The sequence below is a fragment of the Vulpes lagopus genome, chromosome 7 (genome assembly GCF_018345385.1).
Source record: "Vulpes lagopus strain Blue_001 chromosome 7, ASM1834538v1, whole genome shotgun sequence".
Classification (NCBI taxonomy): domain Eukaryota; kingdom Metazoa; phylum Chordata; class Mammalia; order Carnivora; family Canidae; genus Vulpes; species Vulpes lagopus.
Window position 1 is genome coordinate 45,015,162 of NC_054830.1, and position 14,248 is coordinate 45,029,409.

General features: G+C 41.6%; 1 protein-coding gene across 2 annotated transcripts in view; it reads right to left on the minus strand.

The window, feature by feature from the left end:
- Positions 1-14,248, minus strand: part of SUMF1 (sulfatase modifying factor 1) — a 124,447-nt gene that overhangs the window by 22,098 nt on the left and 88,101 nt on the right. The window contains exon 9 of one of the 2 annotated variants that reach the window (XM_041764726.1): positions 11,765-12,873. The exons of the other annotated variant lie outside the window; for it this stretch is intronic. Coding sequence (XP_041620660.1) covers positions 12,763-12,873 — 111 coding nt within the window. The 3' untranslated portion in view covers positions 11,765-12,762. Of the gene's footprint in view, positions 1-11,764; positions 12,874-14,248 lie in introns of those variants that run through there. 2 annotated transcript variants of the gene reach the window in all.

The following is a 14,248-nucleotide window of genomic DNA, read 5'->3' on the forward strand; positions in this document are numbered from 1 at the left end:
TCAAATAACTGAAGCCCTTGTTTTACAGATAATGCAACTACAGCTCCTAAGGGGCTCAAGGCTCAGGGGGTGAGAACAGGGAAAACTATCTAACCCCAGGCCCCATTTTAGCCCTAGTTACTCAAGTCTTCTTGGGGAGGGCTTGGGAAAGAGCATTTTTTACAATCTCCCCCAAGTACTTCTAACTCAACAAGCCAGGTGAGGCCCAGGGACCCACTCTGAGGACATGAGATGGGGGAGGGCGATGGGTAAGAGGAGCCTGGAGAGATTAGTTAGCATGTAAGATTCCTGACCTTCAGACTGATTTTTTAATTTCTCAGGGGCACATGACGTCTGAAGCATCCCCAAACTAGCCATACTTAGGAAAAGTCAGAATTATTAACTCAGAGCGTTTGGATTACCAACCACTAGGAGAAAAATAACATGGTAGTTAGAAGCCATTAAGAGGTCACTATGGATTACAGGCAGGGGTGGGGAGTAGAAGAATTTACTCCTGAAAACTGATTTCATTAAGTCACTTTTTGCAGACCGGAGTCATTTGCCACCAAGATTGGACCAATTAGCATACTCCAGGGTGTATTTCAGCAATGGACAACCAGGAATGCTCTAGTGCTGAGACCAGATGAAGAACCCCTTGATTTCATTCATCTTGCCTGCCAACTATTCCTGAATCCTACAGATGAATTTCCTCTATGCTGAACGACCTTGGTTGTTCTCAGATTCATTTTAGGATTAAAAAAAAAAAAAACTGGAAAGTTGCAAATTCACTGTGCGTGGGAATATAAACTGGTACAGGGATCCCTGGGTGGCGCAGCGGTTCGGCGCCTGCCTTTGGCCCAGGGCGCGATCCTGGAATGCCAGGATTGAGTCCCACGTCGGGCTCCCTGCGTGGAGCCTGCTTCTCCCTCTGCCTGTGTCTCTGCCTCTCTCTGTGTCTCTCATGAATAAATAAATAAAATCTTTTAAAAAATAAAAATAAAAAAATAAATAAACTGGTACAGCTTTTTTTTTTTTTTTGAAAGCTGTCAATCAATATCCACCACAATTTAAAATAGCCATGTGCTTTGATCCAGGATTTAGACTCCCAGGAATTTATCCTTGAGAAATATCTGCAGAAATTGGCAAAGATGTACATAAGTGCAAACAGGTTTATCGAAATATTTTTAAACAATGAAAACCAAAAATAACCCAAATGCTCATCAATAGTGAAATGCTTAAATAAATTAATTCAGCTATTTTAAAAAGAGTTAGACCTATATAGTATTTTCCTGAAGTGTATAAAATAAATGAATAGTGCTTATAGTATGATTCTATTTTGTTTTATAAAAACCAAATACAAGTTGTATATACTGTGCCTGATTTTTGTGTGTGTGTGTGTGTATATATATATATATAATTCATATATGAATTGTCCATGTTCAATATATATAAATATATACATGTGTAATATATGATTGTAAAGGCAAAGAAAAAGCCTGGAAAGATATAGTAACTAGTTGATAGTAGTGACCTGCTGGCACGGGATTTAGGAGACCATAACTTACAAAATGAAGGGCTTCTAAGGATACTTCATGTATTTTTTAGAGTTTCTAGGTTTACCCTATGCATTTTACTATTCTTTCAATTTGAAAAATAATAGTTAAGAATTTTCTAATAAAATTATGGATAGTTACTAATAACATAATTGTTAATAAAGGTAGTAGAAATTCAGAAAATAATCAGAGTAAAAAAATAAAGATCGTTCCAAAGCCTCTTCTCCCTTCTGCAGGTGACATTCATCATCTCCATCTCCTCTAAAAAGCTAGAGATTGGGGCACCTGGATGGCTCAGTCAGTGACATGTGTGACTCTTAGCCTCAGGATTATAAATTCGAGCCCTATGTTGGGTATAGAGATTACTTTTTAAAATGTTTTTAATTAAAAAAATAAAAAGCTAGAGACTAGAATGGACAAATACTTTAGAATAATTTTTTCCTGGGCAGCCCGGGTGGCTCAGTGGCTTAGTGCCACCTTCAGTCCAGGGTGTAGTCCTGGAGACATGGGATCGAGTCCCATGTCGGGCTCCCTGCATGCAATGGAGCCTGCTTCTCCCTCTGCCTGTGTCTGTGCCTCTCTCTCTCTCTCTCTCTGTCTCTCATGAATAAATAAATAAAAATTTTAAAAAAGAATAATATTTTCCTATGGAAAAGAAATTTGCACTCCCCTTTCGGTCCCCTCTTCCTAGACTTCCCAAATCCAGAGTACCCCTAAACAAAAAGTTCTCCACCTCTAGAGAGCATTTGTACAAAAAACAGCAAAAACCAAAAAACGTCTGGCCACTAGAGGGGGAACATTACACATAAAACCAGTGTAAATTGCCACTTCCCATAAAAACATTCCCACAGATGGAGGTACAGGGCTGGCTCCTAAAGCAGTTGTCCAAAGCTAACAGCCCACAAGCAATAATCAATGTGATTCAGCCCTTGGCTTGCCTAATATGTCCCAGAGCAAAAGGTTCTGTTAATAAATAAAAAATTACAAATGTGAATGTGGTTCCCATATTAGTGAGGTTTTCTCCCCTCCCCACAAAACTGAGTATTTACAAATGTTCTGGAACAGAGGCAAATGTTGAGTTGGAAAGTGCCCTGAAACTGCATCCAGTTTTCAGCCCAGCAGCAGAGTGAGTGAGAAACTCAAGCCTAGTCTCACAAGGACCAGGGTATTTAATCTTATCAAGGAAGCTTCTCCTGCTTTTTCACGGTGCTATTCAACAAGCCTGGTGCGGGACACTGTTCCTTTCATTCTTCACACATGATCTCAGTGGTCATTATCAGCTGTATTCCTTTCATGGATTTGAACGTGGTACAAATGAGCTGATAACGCACCTTTTCATCGTTATTTCCAGAGGATCGGTGTTTCCCATACACCGGCCTCCTCCCACCCACGCCACCTCCAAATCCACTTCTTTACGGATACATAATCATTTAATAAAAAGAAATAGCATACTGGGGAGGGGAGGATGTGATGAAAACATGCCTTTTGAAAATGTGTAGCCTCAACCTCGGATATTACTGCATCAACCTTCAAAGTTCAGAATGGACATAAAACAGGTCAAATGTCTACATGCAGATAACCCTATTCTGACTACGTTAGACCTTCCTGCCTAGAATTCGACCTTTTCTAGAAGTACTTCCACTTAATTTTCAAAATCTAAGACAAATACGTTCAGTAACTTGCCCAAAGTCACAATACTAGCAAGTGGTAGGACAAGAATTTAAACCCAGACAGTCTGGCTCCAGAGTCTGTGTTCTTAACCACGAATCCGTTCCACCTTCCTGCTCCTGGCCTTTCTTCTCCTTGAGGCTATCTCCTGCCCCAGGAAGCTCCCCTCCTCACTCCTCCCCTCCCCACCCAAACTTACAATAAAACCACGGATTTAATGGTACGATGGCGAGAGCGTCTCAAAACTGCTAATAGCCCTGGTTCTGCCCCAAGCAGCTGTGTCGCCCCAGCACCTTTCAAAACACTGTGAGTCCTCGTTTCCTAAGTGCACACTGGAAATACTAACCAAAAATAACTGGTCCCTCCCAAGATTGCCTGCAGGTTAAATTAGACCATGTACAGAAAGCACCAAGCACAGTGCCCAACTAAGGAGTGACTAAAATTGTTGGCTGGAAGACAAACCAGCCAAGTAAAGAAGCAAAACAATCACAATTTATGGCAAAATGAAGACAAAATCCACCAGGAGAAAGTGAGCTGCTTCATGAAAGTAAAACTTTGATCTCTCTCACTGGCTTTACAATGTAACCGCCATCTGAGGGAGCAGATATGGGTGACATGCAGGGTCCCACTACCATGTCACCCTGAGTAGAGGCTGCAATGGTGGAGGGGATTTTACACTACGTGCACCTAAACTTGTGAGGTCCTTTTGGGGAGTCCTATATCAAAGTGATTCCAAGTATGAGACTATTTGAGATAGTTCACACACTGAATTGTCTTTCAAAGGACGGGAGTCCATACATTACCTCTGCATTTCATAGATCTTCTAAAATGAACAGAAGTGCTCCTTAACAGTTTTTTTTTTTTTTAAGATTTTATTTATTTATTCATGGAGACAGAGAAAGAGAGGGGGAGCAGAGAAACAAGCAGAGAGAGAAGCAGGCTCCATGCAGGGAGCCCGATGTGGGACTCAATCCCGGGATTCCAGGATCAAGCCCTGAGTTGAAGGCAGATGCTTAACTACTGAGCCACCCAGGGATCCCGCTCCTTAAAGGTTAATTTCACTTTCTCTTGTGGTCATTTATTTATTTATTTATTTTTAAAATCTTTGTTTCTTTTTTTTTTAATTTTTATTTATTTATGATAGTCACAGAGAGATAGAGAGAGGCAGAGACACAGGCAGAGGGAGAAGCAGGCTCCATGCACCGGGAGCCCGACGTGGGATTCGATCCCTGGTCTCCAGGATTGCGCCCTGGGCCAAAGGCAGGCGCCAAACCGCTGCGCCACCCAGGGATCCTCTTGTGGTCATTTAAACTCAATTCTTGACTGTTTTCAAAAGAGATGGAGAGGGCTGGTCATTATTCTCAAAACAAACTTGCACACTATCAGACCTTGTTTTTCTCCTAGACCAGCAGCTCCTAAACTTTTTGCTCTTAGGACCCTTTGACAAACCTACAAATTATTGAAGACCCCAAAGAGGAGCTTTCATAATGTAGGTTATATCTAAAGACATTTAGCATATTAAAAATTAAGACTAGGACTTTTTTTTTAAGATTTTATTTATTTATTCATGATAGACACAGAGAGAGAGAGAGAGAGAGGCAGAGACACAGGCAGAGGGAGAAGCAGGCTCCATGCCGGGAACCCAACGCGGGACTCAATCCCAGGACTCCAGGATCACACCCTGGGCCAAAGGCAGGCACTAAACCACTGAGCCACCCAGGGATCCCCTAGACTAGGACATTTTTAAGACATAAAAGTATATAAGCTTATATTCTATGTAGGCTCTGGAAAATCCCACCATACACTCATGAAATCATGAGAATAAAAAGACAAATAACATCTTAATAGTATTATGAGAATAGTTTTGACTCAACCCCCTGGAAGGGAGCTAGAGATCTCTGGGGGCCGCAGGCCACATTTGGAGACTTGCCCACTTCACTAATGCCTGTGAGTGCTGTGTGCCAAACCCTCAACTATTTTTTGTACATCATATTGATTTTTAAGTCTAATAATTTATGAAGTGAGAATCTAGGTCCTGGACCAATAACCTCAGAGAAGGATTAAATGAGAAAGAAGAATTTCAACAACTAAGCAGAATTTCTTGAATAATCATCTAAAACTGAAATGTAAATTGTTTTCTCTAGCATTGAAAACACCACAGAAATGTTCATAGGCTGAGGAACATGTTGTGGGCCAACGGACTGCCCTTCTTTTTCTGTTTTCCTTTTTAATTACTATTATTATTTTTTTATTATTTTTTTTTTAAGAAAAAGAGAGCACATGTGTGTGCAAGCGTGGGGATGGGTAGGGGCAGAGGGAGAGGGAGAGAATCCCAAGCAGGATCCACCTGACAGGGAGCCTGATGCCAGGCTCGATCTGACCACTCTGAGATCACGATCCGAACTGAAATCAAGAGTCAGACACTTAACTGACTGAGCCACCCACAGGCCCCATCGTTTTAAATACTGTTAAGAATTAATTATGGTATCATATGATACCCAAGAATGATATTTGCATCGGCATTAAACCAAGCAGTTTCTTTGTGTGGTGGATTCAAGAGAAAAAGCTTAAGATTATACAATTTATGTAGCAATAACTGGATCCTCTTTAATGAGAACTTTATGGGACAGATGGACCACGTAATATTGGAGTATTTTCAAATTCAAGTTTTTTTAAAGATGTTATTTATTTATTCATGAGAGACACACACACACAGAGAGAGAGGCAGAGACACAGGCAGAGGGAGAAGCAGGCTCCATGCAGGGAACTGGACGTGGGACTCGATCCCAGGGCTCCAGGATCACGCCCTGGGCCGAAGGCAGGGCTAAACCACTGAGCCACCCAGGTTGCCCCAAATTCAAGTATTAACAGAAATTTGGGGATCAATCATGCGAGCCCCCCCCCTTTTTTTTCAATGTTTGAGACAGAGGTCAGTTTCACGCTTTTTTATTCAGTCTCTTTGTTCTTTCTTACTGCTGGCCCATCATGCTCCTATTGGCAGTAACCCCTGGGGACCAGAACCATCTGCCAGTACCTTCTTGCTCCTCCACCTTTAATAATCATATTGATAATAGGAGCAAGTACCTAGTAAACACTTACTCAAATACTTTGTGCTAAATTTCATTTTTGCATCATTCCATATCTTTCCACAATCCCAAGAGGTAGGTATTCTTACTATTCCCATTTTACCTGAGAGGACATTGCTTGCCTTTAGGTCACACAGTTAAGTATGTAGTGGGGTATGGTTACGATCCCAGACGATCTTATTCCAATGTTCTCCTCACATGATGCTAAACTGGCCTTTTAAAGACAGTAATTGAAGAAATTAAAGGGACATCCTTCCATGTCACTTAAAAGTAATAAATACAATTTTATTTAGAATGTCTAGAGCAGAGAAAAGTTGTAGCCTTCAAAAAAGCAACCACAAAGGGCCCTTCCTCATTAGCAGGTGAACCTTTTATCAGTGCCACCTGACAAGGCTCGGCTTATCTCTTTTCCTGATAGTCTGTTAGCTGGTTTCACTTTCCCCAAGCGTTGATTCAGAGCTTTTAACGTTACCCAGTTGAGGTGCCAAACTGACATGTTGGAAAAGAGTTGCTCTGATCAGTCTTCCATTTCCTCAGCAAAGAAAACAGGAATTTGTCAAACGTGGTCCAAACTGGGGAGCAGGAGAGCAATCTTATCTGACCTTCAATTATTCTGAAATGGGATCACCTTCTTGCCTGACAACTGTGACTGATTCCAAAGGCCTAACCAGGCTTCTCATAATGATGACTTTGGTGTCAGTTAACATTAGGGGCAGATTAGAATCTGAGCTGAAAAATTCCACCCCTTAGCACTGATCCCCTCAACTTTCTGATCCTAAATAGGACAAGTTGCAGAAAAGAGTGTTTCTCACTTTATAGCCTACTTGAACATGATCTGTAATGAATTTGCTTACTCATAAAATTAAACTCCCGCTCTTATGGTCTAAACACCAGAGTCAAAGGAAGGAAGAAGTTCTGGACCGCTGCCAAGGCTCCACGTGAGTCTCTTGGAGTTAATAATTTCCATGGTGTTTCAAGCATTTGACACAACAAAGGCCAGCTTTCACTAATAGCACAACCGATGCCAGCAAATCCATAAATATGAGGTCTGTTCTAGGGTAGTCTGTATTATACAGACTTAAGTTTCAATAAATGAAATGAAAACCAAAGGCAAGAAAGAAACATTTCTGCTATTCTCAGATAGGAATCTGCAAACTTCAGTAATAAGTGCTTAAGCTAATGGGAACAGACCGTCAGGGGCACATGATTTCAGGCGGGAGGGGTGGGGATGGAGGACAGAGTCTCATGAGGCATTCCTAGGTACCATGTCCTTGGGCCCACGCCACTGCCCTTTCTCACACTTAGACATTTCCAACTGGCACGGGAGCAGAATTTTTCAGATAGAAATACGTAGGGTACCTGGATGACAGGCATTAAGGAGGGCCCGTGATGAGATGAGCACTCGCTGTTAATACTGTATTTTGGCAAATTGAATTTAAAATGATTTTTAAGGGATCCCTGGGTGGCTCAGCGGTTTGGCGCCTGCCTTTGGTCCAGGGTGCAATCCTGGAGTCCTGAGATCGAGTCCTGCGTCGGGCTCCCGGCATGGAGCCTGCTTCTCCCTCCTCCTGTGTCTCTGCCTCTCTCTATGTCTATCATGAATAAATAAATAAATCTTTAAAAAAATAAAAAAATAAAATGATTTTTTAAAAAAGAAATACACGAGATTTTGTGTTCCATGAAATGAATCAAATTTTCATAATCCATATTGAAAAGTGGCATCCCCACTCCCGGGTCAAAACCTAATAATTTATTAGGTCTTCGCTGTTTGTGTTTTTTTTTTCATCTGAATTGGCTGGCAACATAATTCAAAAAAGACTTCACATGAAAATGCAGGTATCCAGCTGCCGTCAGAAACTGGACAACTGAGCCACTCGGGACTCCTATGTCTTTATAAAGGGCATCACTCACATTCAGCCTGCATCTTGCCTGGCTCTGTTCCCATGACAGCCCTGCTCTGTACCTCCTGTTTTCCTCCAAAGAGCCAACCTTTAGGTTAACTCCCTTATGAGAAATATTTCCAATGGTAGGGTTAGTATTCGTTAGGAGGAAGAAATGCTTGCAAAATATCATGTAAATAATAAATCCCACCCCAGTCTCTTTTATGAACTTCCTGAAGTCTCAGAAAACATATTTCCATGTGTTTTTAAAAATATTCCTTTCACTGTCAACTATGGCTTTTACCACATGAAACAAATGATTCTATGTGTAACTTGAAAACATGATCTATTCTGAAAAAGTGATTAGCAAGAGGACTAGATCTCTGAGATACTCATGGATCATAGGCCTGCTGCCTCATTTTATGTCAACAACAGAATTCTTGGTGAAGGAAATTTAGGGAATATAGAATTTACCAATACACTAGTGTGGAGCCACTACTCCACCACACCCCCAAGCAATGCTTACTAAAATAAATGGCACCTTCCATTTCTTTGGTGCAATAGTGAAAACAAAGAGGCTTTGTCAAAAAAAAAAAAAAAAGAAAGAAAGAAAAAAAATTTTTTAAAAAAAGCAGGAAGGAGAAGAGAGGAAGGAATAAAAAAATGTAAAAACGGATGGAGATCTGTATTCCATTTTAAGCTGCAGGCTGAACCACACAAAGTCTGAGGTATCCAGGGGCAGGCTGGGTGGCTTAGTCTGTTAAGCAGCAGCCCTTGGCTCAGGTCATAATCCCAGGGTCCTGGGATAGAGCCCTGCATCAGGCTTCCTGCTTGATGGGCAGCCTGCTTCTCCGTCTCCACTGCTTGTGTTCTCTCGCACTAATAGATAAATAAAATCTTTAAAAAAAAAAAAAAAAGTCTGAGGCATCCATGTAATTTGATATTTTCCACAAAGGAAGTGTCACACTTGATCACCACCACCATCACTGTCCATTCCCTACCCTCTTCTAATCATGTTTACAAGGCTTTAAGATTTTATTTATTTAGAGAGAGTGCTAGAGAGAGTTCAAGGAGTGGAGGGAGGTGAGGGACAGAGGAAAGGAAGAGAGAGAGGCTCTTAAGGAGACTCTGCTGAGTGAGGAGCCTGATGCGGAGCTCAATCTCATGACCCAGAGATCATGACCTGAGCTGAAATCAAGAGTTGGATGCTTAGCTGACTGAGCCACTCAGGCGCCCCTTATCATGTTTATAAGGCTTTAAAAAAGACGATATGTCTTGTTTCCCACTCAGCTCATCAGGTACAGTCCTGAAAATCAATTAAGATTGTCCAGGCAGGAGGAGGACCAAAGCCAATTTAAGAGCAAACCTCAAATTCTCTCCATCCTTCCATGGGGCAAGAAGTAAGAGTTATAATTACAGACCTAATGCAAGAGCTCCTTAAAAGCAGACAAACAAAACCCAGATTTTTAATAGTGGTACTGGCGCATCAACCAAGTAGTCTGTACTGCTACAACAAGTATTTCTTTAGTGCAGAATAAGTGATCAGTAAACAGACAATGCAGGACAGTAGAATGTGGAAGTCATGTTGGAACATATGCAATTTGAAGTGTGCTTTGTGATAAACAGGGGTAAACTTTCTTGCAGTTTAAGAGAATACCTTAGCAATATATAAAACCTTCAGAAAAAATAAATTAAAAATCTCATGAGGTGCAAGCAGTGGTTTGTTTGGTGGCTTCAAGAATTGCCACATCGGGGATCCCTGGGTGGCGCAGCGGTTTGGCGCCTGCCTTTGGCCCAGGGCGCGATTCTGGAGACCCGGGATCGAATCCCACGTCAGGCTCCCGGTGCATGGAGCCTGCTTCTCCCTCTGCCTGTGTCTCTGCCTCTCTCTCTCTCTCTCTGTGACTATCATAAATAAAAAAAAAAAAAAAAAAAAAAAGAATTGCCACATCTTCCACCACATTAATTAGGATCTCTGAAAAGACAGGATGAAGATACTGCCCATACTCCTTTAAAAAAAAAAAACAAGAAATGAAGAAGTGCACACCCCAATCATATTTTGACTTTTTAAAAAAGATTTATTTATTTAAGAGAGAGAGAGCACACAGGAGGAGGGGGAGAGGGAGAGAGACAACAGACTCCCTGCTTGGCAGGGAGCCCAATTCCAGGACCCTGAGATCATGACCTAAGGCAAAATCTAGAGTCAGATGCTCAATGGACTGAATCACTCAGGCACCCCCAGATTTTGACTTTTGAAGTGTTCTCCCTTAAAAGCAAATGTCTTCCAGGACTTGTCTTGGAGAATGAAGATGGAACCCCAAGTGTGTAAGGCTGCAAAGGGCTGACTGGCTGTAGTGCTGGCTACAAGTGCCATTGGAGAAGTAAGGGCTCTGCTGGTTTCATAGGATAGTATTTTTGGTAATGCTCTAGTTACAAAGTTCCTAAAGTTTTGAATGCTCTGCCACTAGCCCTATTTTTCTCTTATGTCCTCTATTTTTTGCGTGCAATTTTGCAGAAGGTGAGGTTTTTCCAGAATGCATAGATGGCATTAAAGCTGAAGTTATTCTACTGCCATCTTGTCTATTCACGTCTCAGCATGCAACAATATAAAGTAGTGGTCATGGGTGTCTGTAGTTGGATGCACTTGTTTGGTTCGTAGCCTAGAAATTCTTAAATGAAAGGCTTGTTAGGAATTCATTTTATAATGCTTTTCAATATTATGTTGCTGCTAAAAATGCAATTGTAAAGACTAAGCTAAAACACACCCCAAAATATTTATGCTATAGAACATTCATTAACAAGAGAAGAATCCAAATATACACACTAAAAATATAACCATGTTAAAAAGAATACAAGCAGGTGGGAGGTAACAAGTAAAAACAAAAACTGCACTTTAGTGGTGACTTTAAGAATAAAATACCTTATTTTTTACATTAGCTTTTTCAATTAAGCAAATAATTTTTTGGTTTGTTTTGCCATCAATTGGTTGAAATTTATAGAGAAACATTCCATATCCACAAAGTGACAGATTAACAAAAAAGTAGCTGAACAGCACAGCAGCACCACTATTTTTCAAGACAAATATGTTCATGTTAGCAGGCGGCTATGCACGGAAGTAGCAACCAAGTGCTGGTTGAACACTCATGAATATGACCTGACTTAATTTTTGAACAACCAACATAAAGATGAGCCATTTCTTTCAAATGACATGCTAGAAATGTCGTAAGGGTCTTCAAGGACTGGGGAATCGTGACGGGATCCTGGTGACAGGGGCATCTGGCTGAAAGCCATCCCTCTAAAACAAGGTGTTCTCCTGACTCGTGAAGCAGCTGCCGGGTTTTACAGGACTGCCGGCCAAGCTCGTGCCCTCGCCTTGGCCTCTTCCACCCAAGCACAAAGAAGTAAGGTTGTAATGAGGTTCCTGGCCAAGCAGCCTTGCTTTCTGGAATAAAAATTCCCACAAACTGCTCACGCATCAAAGTTATCAAATGGCTAATGGACACGAAAGCTTTATAGCCAACAAAATATTTACGTGTCACAAAGACCTTTCATTAAAAGAAAATACAATGGAGGGAAACAAAAGGAGAGCGAAGCCTGCTTTAGTGGATACCAGTTTATTCGACATAGTGCATGATTCAGAGGATCTGATATTCCACAACCAACAAGATTTCCTACTTCCCTATTATAAAATACCAGATACCCTGAATAGAGTTAATTCAAGGTTCTCATTCCTTTTCTCCATCTAGAATTAAACAGGTTTCTTCGTAGAGTACACATTTCACATTCACCCAAGGCTTTGGGGAGAGGGGTGAAATAGGGCTTACAACCACCCCTCCCTGAACCAAAGGCACTTAATGTTAAAAGATAAAGCACAGTCGAGTCACCCCACAGACATTCCTGCACGTTCAGATTGCTGAACTTGAGCACACCACCAGGAGCCCACGTGGGATTCATCATAACAATGTAAAAGACACTGATTTCCTTGAAAACACAAAGTGCAGTATGAATATAAAGACTCATCACCACCACCCCATCCTTTTTTCAAAATAATACCTACGACAACTCTTATTTTACATGATTAGTACCACCCAAGGTTCACACATGGAAAAAAATAGCTAAAAAATAATCTGTCATAAACTCTTACTATGAAATCACAATAGAATCTGATATACGCATAGAATTTGTGAGTTGGAGAAGGCCTCAGAGATCATGCTGTGCATCCCCTCACTGGATAAATGAGGTCACTGAGGCCCTGGAAGGTCAAGCGCGGGACCCTGAGGCCTAGCCCTGGTGGCAGAGCCTGGGAAGAACACATGCCTTCTGAAGTTTAGCTCAAGGTCTCCTTCACCCCCTTCTTCTTCCAAAGACTCTCCAAAGTAAAGCACAGAGATCATCTCCCGAAATGTGCCACACAATAAAGCACACGTGCTGACGCAGGTCAGCGATTTGGTCTCGCAAAGCGGTTCCTTTGGCCACTGGGCAGGCATGCAACCCACCTCAGAGTGGGAACTCTTCAGTCAAGGTCATTCAACATTCTGAGGAAAGCTGAGGGCAGGTTAGACACGACTTCTTGGATTTGGGAAGGCTCATCTCGGCTTAGCCCGTGGTGGGCTGACGGTCAGCTGCGCAGCGGAATCCTAGATTGGACGCAGAACTGTCTGGTGTGTTCTGGCTGCGAGCAGCACAGCGATACCTGTAGCAGTAGGACTGTGAGACACAGAGAGAAAGGTGAGGATTCTCAGACTCTCGGAGAAAGGCTCTCAGCGGTCAGATTCATGCTGTACCCGAACGCCAGCTCTGGGACGGCATGCCTACCAGCAGACAGCGCTTCCCCCGTGAACACCCCGCAGGCACACTGAGCATGTACATTTTGGACATTCACAGTTCACCACTATAATCCAATGTTCACCTTATAAACAGACCTAGATATGGTGCGAAGATGTTAGTGCCAGCATCACTTGGAACAGTAAAAAAACCACGTAACAAGCAATGACCACAGAAGTTCTGCACATCCACATGTTAGATTATTAAGCAGCTGTTAAAAGTCGGGTTTTAATGTAATACTTAATGACAGAGGAAATTCTCATGATACACTATTAAATGAAAAAGTGAGAATACAAACTGTGTGTGTGGTACGATCTCAAGCTGTATAATTACATACGCCAAAGAAAGAAAAACTGCAGATTCAAAATGTACCACAATACAAACAGTCCCATTCAAATGTCCTGTGATAAGTATATATTACTTTCATACTTTAAAAAGTTATTTTTACATTTAGATTATATGACATTAAACCAAATAATAAAGCTAAATGGCAACTGAGAAAATACTATAAACAACATGAATATATGATTTCATTTTCAACAGAGTGGCAAAAATTAAACAGCAAGCCTAGGAACATAAAGAGTAGGAAAGGCTGTGAAAAAACGTTTTTTGAAATACACAGCTTTTGGGAGTGCCTGGTTAAGCACCTGCCTTTGGCTCAGGTCATGACCCCAGGGTCCTAGGATGGAGCCCCACGTCTGGCTCCCCGCTCCACAAGGAGCCTGCTTCTCCCTCTCCCTCTGCCACACCTGCCTGTGCTCTCTCTTACACTGTCAAATAAATAAGCAAAACCTTTTTTCTTTTTTAAAAGGAAATATATTGCTTTTGGATTAGTTATAAAGCTATCCTTTACTGTGTGGGGGATGTTTTGTATCTGTTTTATTTCCTAGGAGCAGAGAACACATACATCCCTGTGCACAAACACCAACAGACATTGAGCACTTAGCACCCGCCAGGGATACTAGGCACTTCAACTGTTAGCTCACTGAATCACAACAGCCCAAGAGATTAAACAGGTTATCCAAGATGATACACTTGTTGAGGGAAGGAGAATTTGAACCCAGGTCTGACTATGATGTGCTTGCCTCTGTAGCAAAATTCTATACTCCTACATAGAAAGACAGCACATCTCATGCTTTCCCCCCACCACCCAATACATTTGTCCTACATGTACACACATACTTGCCCAAACAAGAAAGCCTAACACTTATCACTGGACACCTAGTAGGTATTCAGTGAATAACCACACATTTTACTT